Source organism: Lutjanus erythropterus, chromosome 16, assembly GCF_056507025.1.
Source record: "Lutjanus erythropterus isolate fLutEry1 chromosome 16, fLutEry1.hap2, whole genome shotgun sequence".
Taxonomy (NCBI): Eukaryota; Metazoa; Chordata; class Actinopteri; order Lutjaniformes; family Lutjanidae; genus Lutjanus; species Lutjanus erythropterus.
Genome location: NC_139332.1, coordinates 20431519 through 20457525, shown reverse-complemented (window position 1 = coordinate 20457525; position 26007 = coordinate 20431519). Strand labels below are relative to the sequence as shown.

The 26007-nt window shown below is 38.2% G+C and overlaps 2 protein-coding genes across 2 annotated transcripts in view; one reads left to right on the top strand and one right to left on the bottom strand.

The window, feature by feature from the left end:
- Window positions 1-612: 612 nt before the first annotated feature.
- On the bottom strand, window positions 613-17862 carry tmem64 (transmembrane protein 64). Its single transcript, XM_084739700.1, has 3 exons — window positions 16368-17862; window positions 6669-6824; window positions 613-4426 (listed from the first exon to the last, which is right to left on the bottom strand). Exons 1-3 carry the CDS (start codon window positions 17082-17084, stop codon window positions 4235-4237), a joined length of 1065 nt encoding a protein of 354 aa, XP_084595826.1. The 5' UTR covers window positions 17085-17862; the 3' UTR covers window positions 613-4234.
- A 3277-nt stretch (window positions 17863-21139) lies between these two features.
- The window catches only part of necab1 (N-terminal EF-hand calcium binding protein 1), a 37923-nt gene continuing 33055 nt past the window's right edge, over window positions 21140-26007 (top strand). Inside the window, exons 1-2 of the mRNA XM_084738853.1 lie at window positions 21140-21297; window positions 24309-24333. Coding sequence (XP_084594979.1) covers window positions 21208-21297; window positions 24309-24333 — 115 coding nt within the window. The 5' untranslated portion in view covers window positions 21140-21207. The remainder of the gene's footprint in view (window positions 21298-24308; window positions 24334-26007) is intronic.

The window sequence follows — 26007 nt, the reverse complement described above, 5'->3', positions numbered from 1 at the left end:
ATAAAACATCAAAAACGTCTTGGCTCGTCTTTCCACTGTCCCAACAATCCCCAGTACTGGTTTGGTCAAAACAAATCCTTGATTCACTGAGCTGGATATGAAAAATACTCTGGCTCTACATGCTCCTTTCTCCTCGCTGCTTCTCTGATGACCGTCCTGTGAATTAATGGTTTGTTTTGTATCAAGTTTGAATGAAGGTGAGGATGATAAAAATTCCTGTTTTTGTAAAGGGAGTTTTGTGGGTTTCATGAGAGCAATAAAACGGCTCCTGGTTAAACAAAAAGGATAATTCTCTTTATTTAACATTACGGAAAAGATCCCAGCAGAGACAGACCTTTTTGTCGACACTAAGAATAACAATCTGAGTCTGTCAGTGGCAAAATACCTACTTTTAGTGGACATACACTGACAGATTCCTTTGCAGCACATTTTACTGGCTGCAGTGGTCTCACTCAATACTGGACCCATTTCAAGAACCGTTTTGACACAAAACAAACATGGGAAAATACAGCGCCAACTGACCAAGTTACCCTTTAGGTTTTCATGAAAGGTGAGTTTTTTAAATATCTGTAATAAAAACAGTGTAGCTAAAAAAAAAAAAATGAACAAAAGTTTTGTAACAAAGTTGGACAGGTTTTATTTTCTCTCTCTCATAAATAACACTGAACAAGCATTGTACAGCGATAAATATCAATATTTATACACTGTAAAATTCTCTGTATTACAAAATACAGCATATGTGTAATGCACTTGATACAGATGGGAAGTATTGCATTTCATAGCACCAAACGAGACCCTTAACATGACCCTTTAAATTAATGACCTCACACTGTACTCCTCTGGCACAGTTCAGGTGTGCAGTTACATCCCAGATCCAGGTCTTGTGTGGGTGTCTATGAAATATACTTCCCTTAGGAATCAGTTGTTGCATAACTATATCTAAGTTAAGTAGAGCCCACCTAGGAAGAACCAAAGCCTTTACTGTAAAACTGCTCATTTTTCCACAATCTCCAGTTCTCAAAATCCCAGTTGAGACTAAAATATTATAAAGTGTGTCCACGGTGGCCGATTGAGTTTCATGTTTTTTTATTTTTGCATCAAACATGGTGTATCTTCTTCTTCTATATCTGAGCAGAACAGCTTCATCGAATCACACTTTGTTTGGAGGGTAGGGACGCTGCTGTCAGGTGAAAGCTTTGTGTATTTACAACATTTTCGCATCAGGAACTGAGAAAAATTTTATTTCCACGCCTTTAAAAAGTGAGAAAGTGAGAGTGATGAGCAAATTTGGTCGCACTTTATTTAACATTATGCTGATAAAACATAACAAGCTGTGCTTTGTATCAAATTAGTCAAAAACTAGAAACAATATGCTCCTAATTAGACTGTATTAGACCCTTTATTAGAGAGTAATCAGGAACACATTGCAACTGTCCTGTAAACTAAACTGTATTTAATCCTGCTGTCAGACTCTTATTAGGGTTTCTTAGGGGATATTTTGAGACACATTACAACAAAACTGTAACCCGTTTTACTTCCCGTAACTGCTACTTTCCTATTTACCAAGTAAAGGCCAAAATTATAGAGGTAGAGGGAAATTTTGTCTACAGGTGACTGCACAGATGTGTTGAAATATTGTAGGTAGATGTGATTTGATCAAGAAGTAGGCACCAGTCTTGGCTATTCTGTCAAAGAAGAAACCAAAGAAGGTGTGTCTCAAGTGGCAGACTTCACTTAAGTTTATAGTGCAGTTCCTTTGTAATGTGTCTCTGATTACCTTCAAAGAAAGTCTAACAAAGGGTCTAATACTGTCTAATAAAGAACATATTACTATGTCTAATTTAATACAAAGTACAACTTGTTATGGCTTAATGGTGTACTGTAAAATAAAGTGTGACCGCAAATTTTATAAATCTCGCAGCCACAAAATATACTCAATTCTCTCTACATAAACTTTCAGTTCAAGTAAGAAACTGGAGAAACATCTGACTCAGAAGATTCAGAAGTGACGGGACTGACAGGCTGATCGCTAAACATCAACACGCGATCAGCAGGTTTAGGGACTCTCCAAAGAAGGTGCTACAAGCTGTTCTGATCACAGATGTTTGTAAATCCACATCATTGGCAGCGCAGAAATGTCCGTCAGAGGCAGCGGGAGGTAACAGGCAGGTTGAACACACTAACACAAACCTGGGAATATTGATACTCAACCTTACAGTGGAACATGGATCGACTAATAATGCGTATGCAGTTTTTTGTTCACTTTTGAGAGAAAAAATGCTTAACACTGGTAGTAAACAGCTATTCCCAACACTTGGCTAAAGATCTTATTGGTCGGACTTCTATCATATTTTTTTGCTTTCAAACATTATTGCTAAATTCAGACAGGAAGGGGCCCGTTCAACCAACATTTAGCATGAAAATAAACTCTACAGCTTTTCAGAGGACTGACAGCATGGAATGTGTTTGGGAGGACATTAAATCTGGCAAACAGTAGTACAAAAATTAAAATGAGAAACATAAAGTTGTGCCAGCATTACAAAAAACAGGCTTTCGTGAACAAATACAGGAACATAGAGATGGATATTTCATATAGGAGCCCTTATAATTCCTCGTTCAGACTTTGTCTGAGGAGCAGCATCACAATAATTCATGTAAAAATAAAAAGTATTATCACATTCATCTCTTATAGTGTCCATGTTGTGTTTGATTGTCGGCGTCTGAGACACATCAGTTTCAACTTTTGACCAACCAAACCCCTTCCTAGTTACACTTCCATATGAAAATAACGTTTGTCTGTAGTAGCGGACTGTGCAAAAGAACCTACTTCATGAGAGCTTCGTTGTTGTATTATTAAGAACTAAAACACACGCAAAAAAAAAAATCACAGATAATTTCTGTAATTACCAGCAAAATTAAGTAATAAAATAAGTCATAAGTGTAGCCTCAGCTCAGGTGGGGCCAGTGTCATGGCATCTGATAAACTTTATCAAATTATGGCACATAAAAAATAAGATCCTCTTTATCATCTCATCTAGCTTACTCATCTAAAATGTAAGTAAAACCTTAAATAAACACAGCTGTAGGTTTGTGTTATTCTGTATGCATGAGAGCATTTCTGATTAGTTTGGTTTCAGCACTGAAATAGGACATTCATGCCATTTTGTTACTGTTCTTTGTATTGCACAGAATTGTTAAGCAAAAACTAAATTAATAATCCCAATGGATAATCTCACAGCCAAATAAAAAGGTAAAACAACTGTAATATCAAATCAAAGTGAGTTATAAACATTTACAGGCAAGCTTGACATCTCGGTTTTAGTTCAGTGTGGGAATCTTTCCGCAGCAGAACATGTGGCTGTGCTGCTGAGGAGCCGATAACGCCGCACTTCAACTTTTCCTGGCACAAACATTCCTGAGTCTCCTGCTGTGAAATCTGCTCTCCTCTCCAGCTGCTCTTATCAAAACTGCAGAAGCGCTAAAATGATCTCCGGACAGACAAGGCCAAATTCAGCTGACGTGGTCGTAAGCCAGCAGAAATCACACAGTCAGAGAGGCGGCCGGTAAATGCTTCTCCCTCCAAGTCCAAAAATAAGACACTTGAACACAAATGAACTGGACTAAACAGCCAAATCTTTCAAAAAACATGAGTAATGCCCTTATTATTTGTACTGTGAATTAGCACTGGATGCAGACAAATCATAAAATAAAACAAAAACAGATGAAGTATGAAAGAAAGGTGCATAGGTTGGCATTCTTTTGACACAGAAAATGGAAAAACAATTCCTTGGTTCTCTAGAAAGCTCCAGATTGCACATTCATAGTGTTAGCAGGCAGTTAAAGCCTCGCTATGTTTTTTTAATGACTCACTCAGCCACACCAGATATCACTAAACATCATCATTTCATTGACATCTCCTGTAAAAGAGTAAATGTTATTAAGTACCTTAATGACAATAATTAAAAAAAAAAATAAAACAAGATCTCCCAACATGATGTACCGCAAAACCATTTCCATCAGCACCGTTTCTTCAAAGGTGCGTGGTCCCACACGTCTAAAACACGTACCGACTCAAGACGTAGGCTTTCAGGGTGGTCAGACATGATGCTGAAAATGATAAACCACCAACATGTTTCAGACACCGTCTAAACTCAGCGGATTCCCTCCAACTCTGCAGTCTTACAATTCAGTGACCAAGTCGCACAAGCTCAATGCCTCACGTGTCGATTGGTGGTCACACCACGTTTATGCAGTTCCCACCGCCGGCTGTCGCTCTCTTGCTGCAGTAGGTGAAGCTGCTGTGATTGGTGGAGGAGCCGTTCATGTGCGACGACTTCAGCTCCATTTGACAGGCGGCGATGGCTGCGTTGAGCTCAACCTGAGCCCGGTGAACGACGTAGAACATCAGGCCGATGCTGATGATGATCTGTAGAGGACAGAGGGGAAAGTGTGTTCAACACAGCTGCACACAGCATTCGTTTCAGGTTTAGTCCCTCGTGTAGTCATTTTTTAAATTTCTGTTTATTCTTTTTTGTTTTTTTTTTAAATACAATTACGTAACTTACATGTATATACATCAGTTCATTTATTAGTGCAAGGAAGAAACAAAAAAATCAAATACGCAGTAAAAGAGAACCCAAAAACAAACAAAAATAAAAAGTCACAGATGCCACTGTAATTAAAACAGTTACCATTCATGAGTTTAAGTTATTGTATAGTATATAAGACATTGCCATTTGGAATAGAACAGATTCCCCTTTCCTGTCAGTAAAAATTTATTTATTTTTGTTGTCACTGTCATTTTTGAGGTTTAAATGTTTTTGTTGTGGTGATGAAATGAACTTGATTTGAAAAGAAAAAAGAAACTTCAGGAAAAGTGCCAGTATTGTGTTAAGAAAAATGTCTGCTACTTATTAAGTTACAAACTATCTTTCCTGAACAGATGTTGGTAGGTAGGGTAGCATTGATCGAACTTTTTCTCTCTTGAGACTAATTCAGGGTAAATACTAATACCTGATCCGATAAAAATGCTATCTTATTTCTAAACATAAAAACTGTAAAATTTTCCACATTCTTCACATGCATTGTATAATCTACATTTATCATAAATATTGTCAGCAATATCTCTATATAATATGTAATGTAAAAATGTGAATTTGTTGGTCTGTACTGTACACGTGACATCTATTGCATTTCTGTTTGTCCTGGGAGAGAGACACCTCCTCTGTGGGGTATCTTCCAATTATTTTCCTTTTAAAAAGGGATTTTTTTCTTACCCAAATCAAGGGTTTAAGGATAGCGGGAGACAAAGGCTGTACAGACTGTAAAGCCACTGTGATTTGTGATCTTGGGCAATAAAATTTGACACATTCTTTTTCTTGCCACGAGTTAGACGAGAAGATCAATACCACTTTCATATCTGTACGATAACCTTGAAGCTAGCTTAGCTGAGCACAAACATGGGAAATGGGGAAACAGCTAGCCTAGGTCTGCTCGACATTAACAAAACTTGTTTACCAGCATGTCTAAAGGGTAATGATTAATACGCCATATCCTGTGTAAGACACTATAATTTTATGGCAGATCATGTGTCATACTAAGTTGGGAAGTTGCCAGGAAACCAGTGAAGACTGGTTAGACTGGGCAGTTACTGCATCCAAAAATGTCAGCGTTCCTTAAAGGTGACATGAGGCCAAGATTGCTATGGTATGAAAAACTGAGTTGACAAAGAAATATATTTAACATGAATAGATCATGTCTGGTCAGTATTGGTCCTGACTCCCATCAGGTGAATCAGATTGGTCCATTCTTGCCCAAAAATAAAAAAGAAAGACTTCATGTTCTTCAAGATTGTTCATATCTGTTTGTTTGCTTATATTTGTCATTGACAAAAATAAATGTTTGTGCACGTATGGCGTGTATTTTGGTTGGTAAACAGCAGTAAGAAATAACTGGGCTTAATCATCTCGACCAGACAGTTTCCCCACCAGCAGTGCTAAAAAAATACTTCCATGTGTTTATCTACCTCTTTTAATTTGAAGCTTTCAGTTCTGTATGAAACACTGATATCTGCTTAGTCTTGAACTGACCCTTGACCTCTGACCCCTGTGAATCTGTCACATGTTGCCCTCAGAAGGGACCCCTAACCCCTGGGAACCTGTAAGGATTACATGAAGCTGAACAGGTGCTGGAGATGTGATGCCAGCTTCAAATGACCTGCGGGTGAGCTGAACCCAGCTGTGGGCATATTTGACATATCTACATGAGGCTTAGCATTCCTACTCCTGACATTTACGTAATGAAAGACTTAAAGGAGGCACAGACGTCAATGCATTAGCACTAGGATAAGGTTTGACAGGCTTGGTAGACAAGACTCCTCTAAATACAATGGAGTGAAAAAAAAAACAGATGCAGCAAGGAAACATTTCAGTCTGAGGGTGTGGTCCAGAGCTCTTTGTCACTAATGTCGACAAACTCAGAGCTTGGCTCAAAAAAAATAAAAAAATAAAAAAATAAATAAAAAATCAAGTTTTTCCTGCTGCAAAGTAACAGTGAAAGAAAGTTAAAGCCAGACATGCAATTTAACATATTTTAAGACCTCTGCAAAGCAAAATGTGAAACCCATGGTTGTTTCATGACATTTAGGAATGAGTATATTCATATCTCACCTGCAGGCTGAACACAAAGTAGCCACTGACGCTCTGCTCAGCAATGACGTCCTCCATGGTGCGAAGTGTGGTGCCCAGGTAGGAGTTGAGAAGCTGAGTGGGCAACAGACCCACAGAGGAGGCCACCAGGTAGTTTGGCAAGGACACGTCTGTGATCTGAAAATAGAGACATCTTACAAACTGTATGACAAAAACTGTAAACATTCAAGCACACTAGAAAAACTATATTATTGAATATTATATTATTATGAATAAAACATATTTCAACAACAAGCCAACATCCAATCCTATTCACTTGTAAGAATCCAAGATTAGGGAGGTATAGTAGTTTTATAGTTTCATTTGAATCAATTTATGATTTTGTTTGTGGAGTCCGAGTCCTTGCACTTCCCTTGTTGAATTCATTAGGTTTATCTTTCAAAAATGTGAGGTAACACAAGTTACAAATAAAATCTATGAACTTAAACTTGATATGCAAATGTTTTGTACATTTCCAACTGCTAATAAAGAGAAAGTTTTAACAAGAGTTAAGAGATTTGAAATTTAACAAAAACTGAAATCAGATCAAAGAGCCAGCTACCTGAACCTCACTCTTTTTGCTTCATATTGTTGCCAATTTCCTCCAGCTTTCCCTTCAGCACACAAAAAGTTGTAGAATTGAGATTGAACTCATTGTTGACCTTGGCAACAGCAGGTTGACAAAAATTCTAACATTTACTTGGTAAGTTTGTAATTTTGAGGTACTTGTACTGAACTTGAGTATTTCCTTTTTTTGCAACTTAATACTTCCACACTACTACATTTCTGAGGAAGATATAGTACTTTTTACTCCACTACATTTATCTGATGGCTGCAGTTGGTTTTCAGATGAATATTTTACATTAAACCCACATGACAAGCTAATCAAAAGCAACACATGATTAAAGATCAAACCAGCATTTCCCAACCTTTTTTCTTTGTGACCCCTGACATAAATACAGTGTGTAGTTATGTTGCTAGTAGTTTCAACTCTGAAGAAGACTGTCATATCAGAACAATGAGAAAAACATTTTTCTGCATCATGGCTACGAGTATGGAACTATTCTCTTCCACCAAAGAGGCATTTCCCTTCCAAACTTCTCACATGGTTTGATTTAAATGACTGTTTGAAGCACAGGGGTCAAATGATCAAACACAGACAGATTTATGTAGTGAAACTTTTTCCCCTCCTTCCCTTTCCCATTCATCATCTTATGACCCCTCAGATTTATCATGTGACCCACAGGCTGAGAACTACTGGACTAAAATAAATGCTCAAGGTAAGAAATAAGAGTTAAATTCTGCCTTACACAGTAATGCATCAGTATCTAACTATGAGTAATATATTGGCTAATAATTTCCCTTTAAAATGCACATTTACTGCAGAATGAGTACTTTTACTTTTAACAATTTAAGTACATTTGCCTATCAAACTTTTATATTTTTAATTAAGTAGGGTTGTTGTAGGACTTGCAAAAGAGTATTTTTGCATTATTGTACTTGTGCCTCTTACTTAAGTAAAGTCTTACTTCCACCACAGAGTGCAGGACAAATCAATTCACACTTTGAGAAAACAATTGCCTCCCAAAATGCATACAGTAGCTGAATGACTCTCTTGTCTTAGTGAGGCTTATGTGTTGGGCTGCAACAGTTAGTCAGTTAAGTCAACTATTAAAGTACCAGAGTTTTGCAGAAAAAGTATGCCCAAAAGTCACAAGCTACAACAGAATTGTTGATAAAAATGTATTCATTTCAAAATCTGCAATGTCCTAGTTGATCTGGTAAATAAATTCTAAAAATCATCTCATGTAATTACTCTGAACTTTGACATACCATCAAACGTCCAGCTCAGTGTTTCAGTTCATATCTCATTACAACCACATAAATATAAAACAAGTGTCTGCCTCGCTGTCACTCTTGATCCCTTGATTAAGTGATGACATAAGCCAATGTGTGTTTGTGCCGAGTGTGTGAGGATGTGACCTTGGCACTGTGTGCACTGTGACTACACTGTGTCTGATCGTGGTGTGTGTTGGGGGCTGTGGCATGTTGCTGCAAGACACTGCCTGTGCCAAAATGTTATCAGGGATGGAAAACGTTTTTGTTAGGTTCAGAAGAAGTGCCTCATCACAGCGAGAGATCCCTCTGTTATCACATTACATGCCGATAAGAGCCTGGATTACACTTCATAGGAAACTGACGTTATCAAAACCTGGCTAATCAAGCGAAAGTTAACAAGCTGCTTTTCTTCACTATGTTTAGCTGAGCATTTTACCCTCCATACAATCATGTAACAGGCCTCTCCCCTTGAAAGATTAGCACTGATGTGTCCACATCATGTGTCAACACAATCCAAATGCCTTCAGCTGATCTCTCAGAAATGACATATGAGCCTGCAAGAGCTGCAGAAGAAGAAAAGGAATGCACTCCCTTTCTCTCGGCAATCATCATCCCTGAGTTGTGAAGCACATGTCCACTGAAGTCTCTTCCCACCCAGAGCATGTATGCAGCTGTCTTACAACCAGAGAAAGGCTAGTCACTGGTATTTTTATAACCGCGCTGAGAATTCCCACTGAACCTCCTACTCGCTCCTGCAAGCCTGTGTATCACGATAATCTGCAAATTCAAGTGAAAAAACACCCCATCCTAGGCTTGACCTGATTTATTCAGAGCAGCAGCAATGCAGGTCTGAGTTTCAGCTCGTAAACAAAACACGAGGTGGGGGTATCTGGACTGCATAGTAAATTTCAGGATTGCCTCTGTGATGCTGTATCCCTTTTCTTATTTGGACGCCAGCACGGTTTACCCTTTGTAATGAAAGGCATAATTATCCTATCTACAGGCTGCACAAACTATAGGGTCATGTAAATCACACCATGAATTCGCCAACTGCTTCATCAGCTCATCATGACAGAAGAGGGATGGAGCCAGGCCAGCGAGCAGTTTTAAAGGTTATAATGCTGTAATAAAACACTACATGGAGACCTGAATATGTCCACCTCGTCCATAAAGGGCTAAAACATTTTTCCTGAGCTGTCCTATTGTTTTGCTAACTGCTGCAGTCTGTGTGTCGTTTTAGGTTACCCGCTATAATGTAGCACCATCCACTTCAGCAGAAAGAAGCGGGGGGCATGGTGAAATGTAGCCTCCTCATCCACAGAAAGTGCTTACCAAGGGCAGAGCAGACAACACATAACTCCACTGTGAGCCAGTATGGGTGTAGAAGTACCCACCCACAGCTAGTTTCACCTTTTATTGTTGAGAATAAGATCATAAAGATACAATATCAGCAAGGCTTAATAACGAGCCTACAGGTAAGATGAATTACAAGGTGCACAGTGAGAGGCTGAGCTGGGTTTGAAACCCCTCCGGGCCAGGAAGTGAAAATGTAGCAGAGGAAGCAGGCGGACTGGGGGATTCAGCTTATTAGCCTGCTTTTGGCAGGGCCGGTTAAACTCCCCAGTGAAGGCTGCACACTGACATTCACTTCACCAGCTGGAAAAGAAAAGACTTTCACACTGAGGCTTGTGTGTGAGGAGTCTACAGACAGATTTTGTCCATTTTTACCAGCTTTAAATGATGGTTTAGTAATTAAACATGCAAAATTGTTTTTTATTGACCACTTGGAGGAAGCAGAAACAAGTTGTAAACTGGCAAAAAATTGGCATAATCACTGCAAATGGGTTGTTTGCAAACTTGTTAGAAAACAGCTTGTTTACATATCCTGCAATTATGGAGCTAAATTATTTTTGATTTATTTAGAGTTGTGTTTCTGGCAAACTTGCAAATGCAAGTCCAATATTCACTCTTCTTTTAGCTCTGTTTTTGGTCTTTACCAATTCCGGGTGGAAATCCCTTTGCTGTGACCATTGCATAAAAGCACTAGGCTACGGTGACCCTTAAGTTTTTAATCTAAGAATGCTTTACAAACAAATGAGCTGTATAAAATCGCTATAAGGATTTCCTTAGGGTGTTGCAAAGGAAAATCATTTGATCTCTGTGTTTGCCTTCAAGTAATTTTTAAGTTTTTAGAGCTTTTTCACTGAAAACAGATGCCTGCTACAGTTAAAAACAGCGCTATTAGAACACTAAGTTTCTCAGCACTCATCATTTTGTATTAGTGTGAAATAAAACAGTAACAAACAGCTAAACAATGAGCTGAAACACTATAAATCTCTGTAAAGCTGAGGGGAGCTGCAGATTCGGATGGTAATTCTCTGTACAAGTGACTCCTTTTGCGTTGTTACATTGTCATTTTATACACCATATCAAAATATTGATTAAAGATGCTTTTAAAAATGTGCTAGCTACAGAAGTTAATTGCAATTGAAATCCAGGAAGTAGACAAAATGATGTCTCAATAAAAGAAGCGTGTAAATCAGGACTTTGATATAGGATTTCAAAGAAACATTACAGCTCATAAGAAGCCAACCCTTTGCCCAAATGCTGATGCATTGGCAACAACAAAAGAAAAAAATCCTCAAAGAATCTGTACTTACAATATGTCATAGGGAACAATCTTAAATGTCATCACAATGACTCAAACACAGATGAGCTGCATTTTCAAAGACAAACAGCTGTCATAAGTTGAAATGAACCAACAGAAATATGACAAACGCAAACTGGCGTGGAACCAAACATGACCCATTTTTGTAACAGTTGTGCTTGAGCTGCTTCAAAGCTGGCGTCCTTTTACATACAGTGTTTATTTGCTTGTAGATAATGACACAGAGCAAGCTCAAAAACAGCATTTTACAGGGCTGTCAATTGGCCAGCCTTTTAATTTCATCCTGGCAAACTGATGGTGGAGCACCAATAATGCCAGTGACTGTGGCAGCAGCTGGACGACACAGTGTAAAACGCTGTCCCTTCGACTTTGACACCTCGTTTTCACCTCGGCAGATCAGAGCATAGTTCAATGTTGTAACTACTGTTAAAGCTCGAGCCACAATCCTGGCATTAAGTGGGACATTTCAACCTTTGAACACAGAGCTATGTCCCAACCATGAAGCTGAAAGTATGAACCCACGTCAAACAGGAGCCATTAAGTCAGTCAGGCAAAGAAAGACCATCTGCTTGGTTTGTAAGTCCTGTTGGAAAAAGAAGCCTTTTAACAGGTGAACTGCTGACCATAGTGTGGCACTAATACAAAGGAATCCTTAATGTTAACCTCTTTTACACCTAACTTTTGCACCTTTTTACTCCTACCACATCAGCGCCAACATGGTAGAAGTAAAGGGGTTAACATTACTTAGCTTGGAGCTTAAATTTATTTCACAGATGTATTTCAAGCGTACCCATCGCAGCACCTTGAAAAAACAACTTGTGGAAAAACAGGTTTCTGAAAGCCACAATTCAAAGCGTTCATAGGGTTTGTGACGCAAACGTCCACAATTGAGGAACAGACTTTCTTTCAGCCTTATCCTCCATTCAAATGAATTCACAAATAAACTTTCACAGATTTTCAAGAGCACTCCAACAGACCTGCTCCCGACTCTAAACACCTATTTTTTCGGTTCACACTAAAATCTCTGTGCCACTGTTCAACTCTAATGTCACACCCCAAGCATTTGAATCTGAGATGCTTTTCAAAAAACAACCGATCAGTCATGCAGCACAAATATTTAATGCCTGCCTGCAGCACTTCTTGTACCTACAGACCACTTTTTTTTACTGATCTGAGAGTGTTGTCTTAAGTAATAAATAATGGGCAAACTGCTCCATCTAAGTGTCCACCAACTGTCTATGGCTGCAACAATTAGTAGATTAATCAACTGACAAAAACTTTATTAGCAACTATTTTGATAAATAGTTTTTTCAAGAAAAAACTAAACATTTGCTGCTTCCAGCTTCTCAAAAAAGAGGATTTGATGGTTTTGTTTGTCAAATGTGATAGTCAACTGAATATCTCTGGGCATGGACTGTTGGTCAATTAAACTAAAACAAGCATGGCTAATCTAAACATTTACTATACTTAGGGCTAGGTGATATGAAAAAGATTTTTGACAAAGATTCTCAATATTGTGAGTAGGGCTGACTGTGCATTCACAATATTAACACTAAATGACACACAGCAAAGGGCCACGGGCGGGAGCCGAACCCACGGCCGCTGCAGAGGCCCTGGCTCATGAACAACTAATCATAGCCCTTGATAATGGAGTGTGCCATGAGTGACCCTCAAAAAGCCAATCATTTAACAGGTGTGTGGTTTATTTGCACCATCAACAACAGAAATACCATGGAGTGCAAAAGTGAGAGCTGACATTGATGACATTATTATTATTATTATTTCCACCTGAGTGTGTTGAGTGTCTTGATACAGTGGTTAAATTCTAAAATCTTTTTTCTCCTAGTCTTTAATAATGGTGGGATATTAGAAATTATCAATATCGACTGATATGAAGCTTTATCACACAGTCCTATTTTAAGTTACATTATTTTGAACAAGGTCCCACCCCTGCATGTTAATGGGTGAGCACACACAAATTATTAGAAACAGCTTTCAATATGCTGAAATCGAGACTAAAACCTATATGGCCTCAAAATTTACTGGAGTTGGGTCAATACAGCTCTGATTTGCAAGGTGGACGTTTATTGTCAGGTGTTCTTGACTGTGTGTATATAGAATTGTCAGTTGCCAAAGCCAAAGGCGAGAAAAGTCTAAGTAAATCAGTCACCCCGGAAAACTTACTAGTTTTGCAGTATGCAATTACTGAGCTTGTGAAACTCACTTACGTCATCTTCTTTTTCCTTTTTCTGCCTCAGGCCTGTGCATCAACTCCTTCATGCTGTAAGCTATAAATGCCTTTCAAGCTCCCCACTTTGCATCCACTTCTGGATATTTGTGCTGCTGTTGGTTTCTGCCTTTAACACCATTTTTATTCGCTTCTCACCAGATAGGTTTCCATTAACAAAACGCAATATTCAAAACAGCTCAAGTTAAGTGGCATGGAAATATCACTATTCACTTAAAACTGAATCTATAAAATATTGCATATGATGACGGCTTTGACTGCAGTTTAATCCAGCCACTTCTCGGCATGCTGGCAGCATTAAAATGTGTATTCTGCTTCTGAAGGAGGGTGTTATTCAAGTAGGCTATATTCAAACTGAACTACAAGAAACTGAACTTTGTTCTTTGTGCTGACTTCATCCTTTCCCAAGCTATTCATACATAAGGCATTTTAAGTAATCCATTGACCAACCTCATATCTCAGCTCAGAAAATGTTTGCACATTTCATCCAGCCAGATCTTGGTCAGGTCTAAATGTTTATGTATAAATGACGATATGCTGTACATATGACCGTAACTGTAACTCTGCAGTTACTTGCTCATATACAGAGGATACAAGCAGCCACCACTTGAGACAGTTTTCAAATGTGCAAAACCTGATACTGTTTTGGTGTTAGTGCTACTCCAGAACATTGCAGTAACAACTATTGACACATTCTCCAATTTTACAGCTTTATTATAAGGGACTGACAGATATGTGTTTTTTTCAGGCCAGATACCAATAATTAGTAATCAAGAACACAGATAACTGATATTTGTACATAATATACATTTGCAGTAAAAATTACAGACTTGGTGTCAAAATTTAGAATAATAATCTATTATATTTTGGAATCAAATATTGTATGCTAGTTTTTACACCACTAGGCTACTACGCTACTAGGCTACACATGTATTGTACAAGATATAGCTAAAAGCTAATGTTCATCTGTGGTCCCTGGCTGGAGGCAGCCACTGAAGTGCAGGGACTACTACTACTACTTCATAACTTTAGTTAGTTTGTTTGCATATTCAGATTATTAATACAAGATATAAAATCAACTATTATGAACAATTTTAATGTATTATTATACATCAAGATATTAAGAGTCAGGTAGGGATGTGATACCAAGCAAGACTACAGAGTGGACTACGGACAGAGAGGCAGCTGTATTAGACTCCAATAATCTTAAAAATGCTGACTATTGGAGCCGTTATCAGTCAGGCTGATAATTGTCAATCTCTACTTATCTCTACTTATTCTTTCCATATTTGGTGTAAACAACCGTGTCAACATTTTAGGAGACAGACTAATGTAAGACAATTATATGATGGGATTCAATCTGAAAATGTGGCACTGGTGAGACAATTCCAGCTCAGTGTGAGTGATATTGTATAATCAGCTGCTATTGGAGAGCTCTTTTGCAACAGTATTGCTTCTACTACTCTGGAGATCTAAACCTAGATGGCTACATAACATCAAGTTTACCCTCAGGACAGTGTTCTTCATTAATCATTCAAATACAACTGGCATAACTTTTTTTCATGTTGCATGACCTCCCAGCTGATTTTCTACTATACAATGACACATCCCCTCAAGGCTTTTACTATTTGAAGGTATCAATGAGTTGACTGAGAAGGGTAATCAGCGAGTATAAATTATTCATGCCATGTATGAAGGTCAAGGGCCTCAGGTTAAGTGTAGGAGTGCAGCTGAAAGCAATATCCTGATGCTGCTCTTAGCATTATAATGTACTTTATAATGTAGGTCATGTGGTGTTTTTTGCCATGACCAATGACTTTAGATTTACCTCATAGGAAAAAAGCTGTCCATGATTTGGTCGACAGCATGATGTTATTGTTGAAAAAATATGTCTCAAAATATGAAAACCCAAAACTAGGACTTAAAAATGTGATACTGATAGTTCAAATTGATAAAATAATTGATGTCCTTAGGCTATAGCAGATTCCATTTCACAGGTCCACTTGTGCTATCTACAAGAGGAATGAGTTTCCTTTCTCTGGGGACTGGCCTTACATTTCCATGTCTGCTCTTAGACTGTAGCCTGCCTTGAAACAGTGAAGTAACAGATCAACTACTATGTTCAAAGTTCAAAATTCATCACAACTAAAATTATATGTATCTGCGTGTGTTACCACCTGCCTGTTCCTTGGGACTGACTTCTGGCTACTTATGATTCCCCCTGTATGGTAGGTTGGGTTCACACCAAAGAAATAATTTCAATTTAAAATAAAAAGGCTTGATTTTCAAACTGCGGCAATTGATTTGTTCATCCTTCTCCTGTGGGTGAATGACCTCTGCTACTGGCTGGTCCATTGCTGTGAACTTTCTGCTTAAAGGGTAAAGTCACACCATAATAAATACATATTTTTCCTATTTATTCATCTAGAGCTTTGGATATATCATCCGTAGAGATGCCTACCATGTTGTTAGCAGTTTCATGTAAGATCTGTTTTCTTTCTATCAAACTACTCCTGCCAACCATATGACTGAGCAGAAGGGAGGGTGGGTGTAGTTCGGTAGAGAGAAAATAGTTCATACATGAAACTGCTAACAACAAGGTCTGTGAGTAACCAGATCATGGTTTCTGGTTAGAGACACTACAGTTGAGTTTCTCAAATGTATTTTTGGCACCACAAGCTGAGTGCCATCAAATTCCATTACTAGGGAGAGAAGACACACATTCCTACAGCTGATATCTCCAAAACTCTGCAACTCATGCCAAAACAATCAAGATGGATAAATAGCACTACACGCCGGAGATAAAAAATGTGCATTTTTTTAATTTTCGGGTAACAGTCCCTATAAACCCATATAACTTTACAATGGACATCACAAAATTACTGAAGTGTTAAGGAAAAGCTGGTGATAGTGTTTTCATACTCACCGAGAAAACTGCATTTTGGAGCCCAAAAGGTATGGGAGTGAGTCTCGCTAAGGCCACAACTTTGAGTCCACTTCCTCCCTCCACCACTCTTATGACAGCACTGAGTTGTTCACTGTTCCCCACCTTGTTCAGCACCCAGTCAGTCAATAGTCGTTTGCACACCAGGTGTGCTATAAAGGTCCCTATTAAAACTCCCACCATAACTAGTCCCATGCCCAGCACAAAGCCGTAGAGGTAGCCAGCTGCCACATTTAGAACAATATATCCCCATCCACATGGGAACGACACGATAATCAAACCAACGATAAACAGCAGGGCTCCGACAAGGCTGTCCAAGCTTTCCACCCAGAGCAGGAGGTCCTTGAGGTATTGGCGCACCAGAGCCACCGAGGAGAAGCACACAGCGGTCAGGATGCACGCCAGCAGGGCGCTCTTGAAGCAGAAAGTGGTGATGCAGCACGGGTGTCTGAACTCTCCACTGCTGCTGAAGGTCGTCCCCGCTGTGGCGCTGCTGATAACCTCAGGGTCTCCATCTGACTTCCCTATGCCTGCGGTCCCTGCTTCGTCAAAGGCGCTGCATATCAGGATGTCAATTTTGTCACACTCCTCTGTGGCAGTCCTCTGCAGCCAGCGGTTCAGCTGGATCTGCGCCTTGCCCACAGCATGCTTCACAAGCTTGGTGAAGAGCTGCACAGTCGTGGACCCTGACATTGACATCTTGTGCCCTTAAATAACCTTAGGGGACCACCAGCAGCAGGGCTGAGATGAACAGCTGTGATGTTTGAGATTTCCACACAGTCTTTACATCCAGTTCAAGTCCATGTCTAGCTCCAACAGAAGCAAGTATTTATGAACGTAAAAGAAGATGGCTTCAGCAGTGGTAACCCATTGCCATGCAAGTGTATACTGAGACATAAAGGTAAAATCCGCCACTCTCCTTGGCCATTACATTTAATAACAGTGTTTATCTTGGGTACACTAGCTGGGCAATGTGCCACTGCAATGACTTAAAAGTGCCAGTTTTGTAGTCTCTGTCTGAAACACTCGCCATATTCAGAGTTGTCACCCCTCGGCTCAGGACAATGTAGAGTCAATGGATGGAGGACGTGGCTGTCAATAACAATCCCGCACTTGTTCGGGATGGGATGACAAGAATCCAAGTGGTGCAAGGACATCAACTTTTACGACTCCACCAGCATAGCCCGTTCAGCTAACGTTAGCATAAATCACTGCAAGCTAACTTAGCTAAATAACTCTCTGCGTGGATAAAGTCCGCCGTCAACCGCCGTAGCTGGCCTCCTCTTCCGCTTCTCCCAGGTAACAGAGCGACTAACCGGACGAATAAATCCGCACATGAAAAACCAGTTTGCTCCTTTCTTCCTCTGCTAGCTGGGTGGTGTTACTGTTTCTCTCGTCGACTCCCTTCCTCTCCCACAGTGGAAGCTGCTGCTGCTGCTGCTGTTGTCGCTGTTAAAGCTATTCATACCGACCACTGTTTGTGTCCCAGAATGCCAAGTAACCCCAGCCCCCGCGTGACCGACAGTTGGGCGTTCTAGTCCAATCAGAGTGGTCCATTTTTTACCGCGAGATTTCCGCGAGATTTCGCGACAAATTAATGTTTGTTTTGGATCAATTATCTTGGGGATGGTTTCTGCTGTCCACCACTATGCTGCCACATAAGCAGAATAAATTACTGCAGACGACACGTTATGTGTGAATTAATTCGCTTACATTTTTGTATTATTTTACCCCACAAATTTAGATTCAATTACCGGAATTAATAGGGCTTTCAAATCTAACCACATATTCACAGAGCTCAAGAAAGGCATTTAATCAATTAGGAAACAGTAGTTAAAAGGGCACTTAGATATTTTACTTGCATAAAAATATCAATACAGTATACAACTCTGTTTCATACACAAATCAATTAATGTTGAATGTTGAAGTGAATACATGAATGTTAATGTAACTTACAGAAGTGCAGCTGTAATGAATTTTTTAATCCTGTGGGGGTTCTTAAAACATATTTTATATGTTGATGTTTTAACATGAATGTTTCAGCACAAAGTTGTGAGATAAATGTTTTTTAAGCATAAATGTTCTTTTTCAAATGTATGAAAAAGTGTAAGAAGTACTGTACTCACATCCTTTACACAAGCAAAATTAGTAACATAATGTCCAAATACCCCATTATGAGTGAAAGTCTTGCATTCAAAAGTTTACTCATGTACAAAAACTTAAATATTACAAACATACATACTTAAAGTCTGCTAAAAGTCAGTGTTCATCACAATGTGTAGTAGTACAGTTATATTATTTGTTTATTATTGATGAATTAGCACACATTTTGATGAAGGTGAAGGCCATTTTTAGTGACTTTTTGTACTGTTAGGTGGTCTAATACATCATATTTTATGAGCTGACTATGTTTTGTTTAAATATATTTGATCCAAAATGTAACTGCAGTAGTAAAATAGGAGTATTAAAATCCGTAATACCATAATTTCTAAAGTTACTTAAAACTGAACTTAAGTAGAAGTAACTATATAAGTATATTGAACAAAATGCACTTAAAACAAGCTACCAATAGTTTGCCTCCCATAATGCAGAATGGCCTCTTTCAGATATATATATATATATATATACACATATATATTACTATTATTGAATTATTACTACCAACAAATTAACACATAAGCAGCATTATAATTTCTGTTTTGTAGGAGGTTGGGGTGGAGCTAATTTTCACTGCTCTCTGTAGGCTGCTGTAAGGTTGTGCTCATTAAGAGCAGTATTTGTTTAAATTTTATGTCCATATGCAGGAAATTTACTGTATGGGTATCAATCATTCATGGAAGTCATATCACACTTTAAAATTTATGAAATTCATACATGATTAATTAAAAAAAGCTTTGTAACATACATTATGCAGGATTTCTAGTATGCAACAGAGTTTGTATTGATATTCTCCTGCGTTCTCCTGTATTTCTGAGAGCGTACAGTATAAAACAGTAGCCTGAAGGGAATCTCCCTGCTTGCCATGCTTTCCATAAATTCATAATGAGGGGAGTGAAGCAGACAATATGTGCATTCATGCATCTACCACTGCTTACCGCCTGACTCTGACAGCTGTGGGCTAAAAAAGCCCTGAGGTGCTGGTCTTCAAAAAACTTTGTGTCACTTCCAAGGGTTTTCTAACCGAAGTCATGTATAGTGATAGAAAGGCCCTATATACACAGATTATATTAAATGCTTCCCACTTTAAGACTCTCATGGTTAGTGTGTTTATACAGCAGGACTGCTGTGCTGCTCTAACTGTCCAGTAGATGGAACTGTTGCACAGTTTTACAACTAATCCAAGTGCATTGCAGGGTTTGTTCTTTGTAGAATTTATGAGTTGTATTACTCTGCATTTATATGGAAACACTTAAGTCTTGAAAACAGTCCTGTCAAGTTTATCACCAGTTTTTATTGGGTGCAACAAAATACTTTCTCCTGACACATTTGAGGGGAAACTTTCACAAGCAAAGCCATATGATAGTGTTTGAGGTGTTTCTTATAAAACATGGTTATTGAATTTGTTACAAGATTGACCAGGTTACCACATTTTTAAAGATTATTTAGGGGGGGAATGTCTAAGGTATCACAGAGGACATTACGATTCAAGGTGGACTTTTCATTTTAATTTCCTTTCATTTGGCCTTTGCATTTTGCAGTTTCACATGTTGTCCTTACGCTGATGTTGGAACAAAGAAGCTCAAACGAGTCGCTGCAGCCGAATGTTCTTTGTGTGAAACTGAGGACTGACATTTCAAACTGCAAAAAAAATGTAAAAGGAAATCAATATGTATGTTTGTAATCTTCATCAGTTTGACTGACTTAATATTTTACACTTGTTGAACATTTTTTCTCAAAAACAACTGAATTAATATTAAATTTATTAAAAGAAAAGTTTGTTTTCATTACAAAATTACCTCAACTTGTCTTTTCAAATTCAGTCAACTTAAAATTTTAAGACAGCCTGGACACTAACGTTTTTAAAAGTTAAAACAAATAATTTATTCTACAGTGTAACTGGGTATAAACACAAGTTACAAGATAGATTCATTAAAAAAATATACAACACATGGTTGAATAGCGAGATAGAAAAAGCATTTAAAATATGTAAGGTTGGGCGAATGGATAAAAATAAAAATAAAACAAGTTATTTTAAGTGGTGAAGAGCTGAGGATGAATTAAGCAGTTTCACAGCCTGAGGGGAAGAAGCTGCTCAGGCTGTATGTAAGACTGTACGCAAGTTTATTGATTACAGCGATGTTCTCTATTCAGAGAATGATATTGATATTGATTGAATGATATTTTTCAACGATCTGTCAGTGAAATTTGATCAGTCTGTGTAATTGCAGACTGAAACACATTTGAGTGACTCTTCAGCGGAGATGCGCTGCAGGTTTGGACTCATCAAAGCAGCAGCTGGCGTCAAGAAGAGACGGCCAGTACATGACAGGAAGTTCACTGATTTGGCCTTTAAAATAAAAGCATGGAATTTCAGAATACTTGACGGTATGTGTAGGCCCGATCTAAAGAACAGCCTCAAAATTATCTGCAGAACAACTGAGCAAAAGCACAAATGCATAAAATATGCAGCAAGTGTTTATTACGGTATTCTAGCGATTTAATTGTTTAATTGTGAAATTTAAATCAGGAAGCGGTGCGCTTTACTCCATCTCACTTGACAGTGATACCGAGTCGCTCTCTCTGACCAGTGGCTTTGATCAGACAAGAGGTTGAAGCGCTCACATTCCTCTGCAGTTTACAATTGAGTCTTCATTGTGAGTGAATGATGGACTGTTCAGAGGAGGTTCAGTGTGTGTCTGAGGAGCCCAGCGCTCAGATGGAGCTAAAGAAGGGAATGTCTATCTTCATTGATGTAAGTAAAACAAAATTTTAAATCTCTACCCACAGTACAAAATGTATTTCATGTTCAGTATTAATGCTTACACTGAGTAATCATGTTGATTTTTGATCAAATGCAAAAAACTTAAGCATAAAATGGGACTAAATTAAGATTTTATTTCAAATGAGTTGCAGAAAAATAAAGGAAGCTTTCCCAGATTAAAAAAAACACACATTTTATTGCATTTTAAGAAAGAGACTTATTTTACTTTTTTAAATGATTTCAGTAGTCATCTGTTGTTTTTGATCACCTGAGTTTATATGAATAGGTATCCCTAATGTATGCAGGGTACAGAGGGTTCCCTGTTTTATAGAATGAATTAATTTGACAAGACTGACCTTTAATTTAGCTTCATGGTGTAAGGATGTTAAAGGCTGGCCATCCATCTTTATGTCAGTGTTCAAATCCAAATACCAAGTTAATGAATTGTAACAGATCTGCTTGAATTAAAGTCAGGATGTCAAATCTATGTCAAATCTATGCACCAGTAGGCAACAATATATTGATATTTACAATGTATTAAATACATATTTGAAATGATTAAATATGAGCTTCCGATAAGAATTGCCAACACTTGCAGATCTCCCTCAGATAAATCACATCTTGCATATCAGTACAGCTAATGATCTTCTCTCAAGAGCTTTCCAACTGTTTCATTCTGCCCCCACCATCCAATTATATTCCCGTCATTCCTCCTGCACTCTTTCATTCGCCTGTGATGTCTTAACTATAAACCTGTTGGCTTCCTTCACTATTAGAGAAACACAATCAGAGGAGGATGCTGCACACAAGGGAACTAAGAGTTATTAACATGTGATGTGGTGGAGCCAGCACATAAAATGTCTCAGTGATGTTGAACAGGTGCTCGATCTGTGTGTCAGGTAATGAAGCTTGTCTTCAGAGGCGAGCTTGGCGACGGAGTGTTGCTTCTGTTGTTTACTGACATCTCATACAGCTTTAGGTTTCAGTATAGATGTGCAGTCAGTATTTCCATGTGTGTTTGTATTTATTATTGAGATGTTGTTGTGGAGCCCGATTTCCAATTTATTACCAGATAATAGAGGGGAAAGTCCATTATACTTCTATTCTTGGTTCAGTTAATTACTTTTACTCATTAGATTAATTAGAATGAGATTAGATGAGACCCAGTTATGGGTCCAGTTACAGGGTTCAAAGCAGTGATGAGGTTGTCAGTGAGAGCTGATATCAAAATCAGCCCACAATTACAAATCATTTTCAGTAATACAGTTTGCATGAATGTCACACACGAGTTAATAAGAACAGAAAGGGCCATCTTCCTGTAGAAGAGTTTGCAGAGCAAATAAAAGTAGGGCTGCAAAAAATGACTATTCAATCAATTATATATTTGCTTTATGAAATATCAGAAAGCGTGAACATTCATATTACAAAATCTTATCATCCAGGGTAAACAGCCGGAGCCAAAAATATTCAATTAACCACCATCCCTGAAATCTGATCTGACGAGCATTTTAAAATGTGCATTCTCTTCTTTTCTATTTACATTTTAAACACAGAAATGTAAGAAATTGTAAGATATTATAATATTAGTAATTAAAGTAGATATGAGACTGGTGCATTAATGAACATGCATACTTGCATGTATGTTCATTAACGCCCCTGAGTCAGTGCCCCACTCGAGCTACCCCAGTCTAAAAAGTCTGGAATCACCCCTGTTTGAGACAAGAGAAAGCATTAAATTCTCACATTTCAGATGAAGAACTTTATTTATCAATTTATTGATCATAATTACCGCAGGGGTTTGGTGCTATATAAGGTTTTAAACAGCACAGTTGTCAAACGTGATATATAGAACCATTAGAGGTGTCATATAGTCACCATATTGCTTCAAAAAACATGGTACTAATCAGTACCCAAAAGTGTTTCTTTGGCTCATAATTATAGGGGAATTTCTTTTAGTGCCATAAACAATATTACTGTATATGCATTATATATCTTCTATGCAGACGGAGTCCTTAGAGAGAGCAGACCCTAATGAGCCCTCGCAAGTGATTCAGATTGTCACCACAGAAATACGCCTGTGTTCAAACAGCTCATGTTAAATTAGGAGGGGTCAAATTGTCAGTAGGAATTTCTAACAAAATTATATGCTTATTCTATATAAACTATAAATCCTAAATAAATTATTTATTTGATTTACTTGGTATTTTTGTCATATATAGATAAGCAGTGACGTTTGCGAGGTAATAGGTATGTAGATATTGTCAACAAGTTTTGTGTGTGTGCTTTTTCGACCTGGGTGGTGAGGCTGTTTCAGAGTATTGCCTTGCACAGATACATGAAGTTGTATTGAATGTAAATGACTGGTCATAGAAATTAGATAAAGACAAGAGATGAGTAACAGGTAGCACTGAGATGGAAACAGACAGGAGTTTATGGGTTACTGAGAGGAAAAGAAGCCATACGGACTGATTAGCTGGATGATTTTAATGAATTATGTAAGTGAGAACACATAGCAGACTGCCAAGAGCTAGAAGAAGGTGGGTGGATATTTTCTAGTTGTATTTTTACCCCTTTATGGCACAGAGCTGAAAACCCCCGAGCAAGGAATATCCAAAGATGGAAGGCTTTTTTTCTCCCCCCAGTTTGGATGGCATTTTAAAATGTAGATCTTTCATGTAAAGGGCTGTGCTGACAAATTTAGATTTAGCCCAAATAAACTCAAGATCTGTTCAAATTCTTCCTCACAAGTACAAACCCAACAAGAAGAGAAAGTAGGCAATGCTATTTCGAGGTGGTTCGACCCTTTTAAAGCTGATGTGGTCATTGCCACTCTGCCTTTCATCTCCTCTGGACTCTGGGACAGCACTATCAATAATTAAATGACACACTGCTTTTGAGAGCGTGATCAATGATCCACACACACACACTTACTTTAACTTTGATGATGTGAAACCTTTTCTGACATCCTCTTTTTTTTTTTTTTTTACCTTTTCTCGTTACAGATTTTACGGAGAGCTGATAAAAACGGTAAATATTGCACCAAAACCTCCTTCCAGACACAAACACACACTCCTCTGTCTTTGGCGGTACTTCAGCCTCTCTTTCTCTCTTGTGTGTGTGTGTGTGTGTGTGTGTGTGTGTGTGTGTGAAAACAGATGTACTTTCTCAATGAAATTCTGATCATGACTCTCTGCTGATACTCTTTCAGTTTCCATGGAAACAGGAAACTGACCATGCCCACTGAGGTTCAGTATCAGAACATTAACGAAGAAAAATGTCAAAAATTTGTACCACTTTAGACATTTCACACGTTTAATGACTTAAAGGTGTGTAGCTGGAGGTTCAGGGCAAATTCTGCTCTTGTTTCACCTCCACTATCGTGTGTAGTATTATTATAATATGCAGTTTAAACATTCAAAAATACATAGTTTATTTTGTAGTGAACGAGGGACAGCAGGAGTCTGAGTCAGGTCATCTGCCCATCCATCCTGCTCCCCTCAACTCCAAAACTCTCTAAAGAACAAAGGCAGAACATCACACTGTGGATCTCAAGCTTTTATGGCACACAGGCCTCGCATTTAAATAAGAATCTGATTTACTCAGTCAGAATGAGAGACATCACATTTGTGTGGGGTTTCATAAATAAAATTCAATTACAGTATTATCATTTAAATTATATGTGCAAATCAAAAAGAGCACTCATAAGTTTCTGCACTAAAAGCATTTTGCTGTATAGGCCTTTGTATATTACTGAAAGATGCTGAAGCGATTCTGGAGGAAGATAGTGGATTATTGAGTGTCATTCCCAGGTTGTCTAATACTGATTATTTGTCTCAGACTGCTTGAATTACTTTATGCTTACAGGTTATTATGGAAGCCAAAAACAAACTGCTTTGCCCAGCTTTAAATAACTAGAACATACAGGCCCTGAAATGTAAATGCAAATGAAGATACATTTTGTTTTACTTTGTTATAAGAAGGAGCCAAGATGCCTCAATTGATGAATAGTTTTGAGAAATATGCTGATTGGCTTTGTTGCCTGTAGTGAGATGACAAGATTTATACCACTCTCATGTCTGTAAAGTAAATACGCGTTATGTTAGCTTAGCATAAAGATTGAAAACGGGGAAAGAAAATCGACCCACCAACAACTGACACTTTAAATCTCACATATTTGATCTATGAAAGAAAAGAAAACAAAAACAAAAAAAGTGAAGTGTAAAAGTTACAATTCACAGTTTTTTGATAGGGTACGCATTGGAAGTATTTCTAATCCAGGACCAGAAACTTCCCAACTTGCAGATCCTAACTTGACTGTTTGGTAACCATGGTAACAAGTTTAGGACCAGAAAAAAGTCATTACAGATGAACAGTTCTTAAGTCAATGTTCCTACGCTAACTGAAGATAGGAAAACTGTATTACACAAGAATTCTAACTTTCCAAACTCTTAAATAAACTTTCCTAACTTTTAGATAATGTTAGGGTGTTAGGCTGTTCTCACTTTTGTTTTTCCACCTGTAGTAGCTGCTAACTTACTTGATAGCTAATGGTAGTGTCAGCTGTTGATAGCCTGAGAGATGTTGGATTGAGTGTTTATGATTTCTTAACTTTTGATAAGATAAGAGGACATAAGATAAGATAGGATTCCTAAAGCTTAGCTAGGTTTTGCTACCATAGCTAAATTGGGAAAAATCATGTCT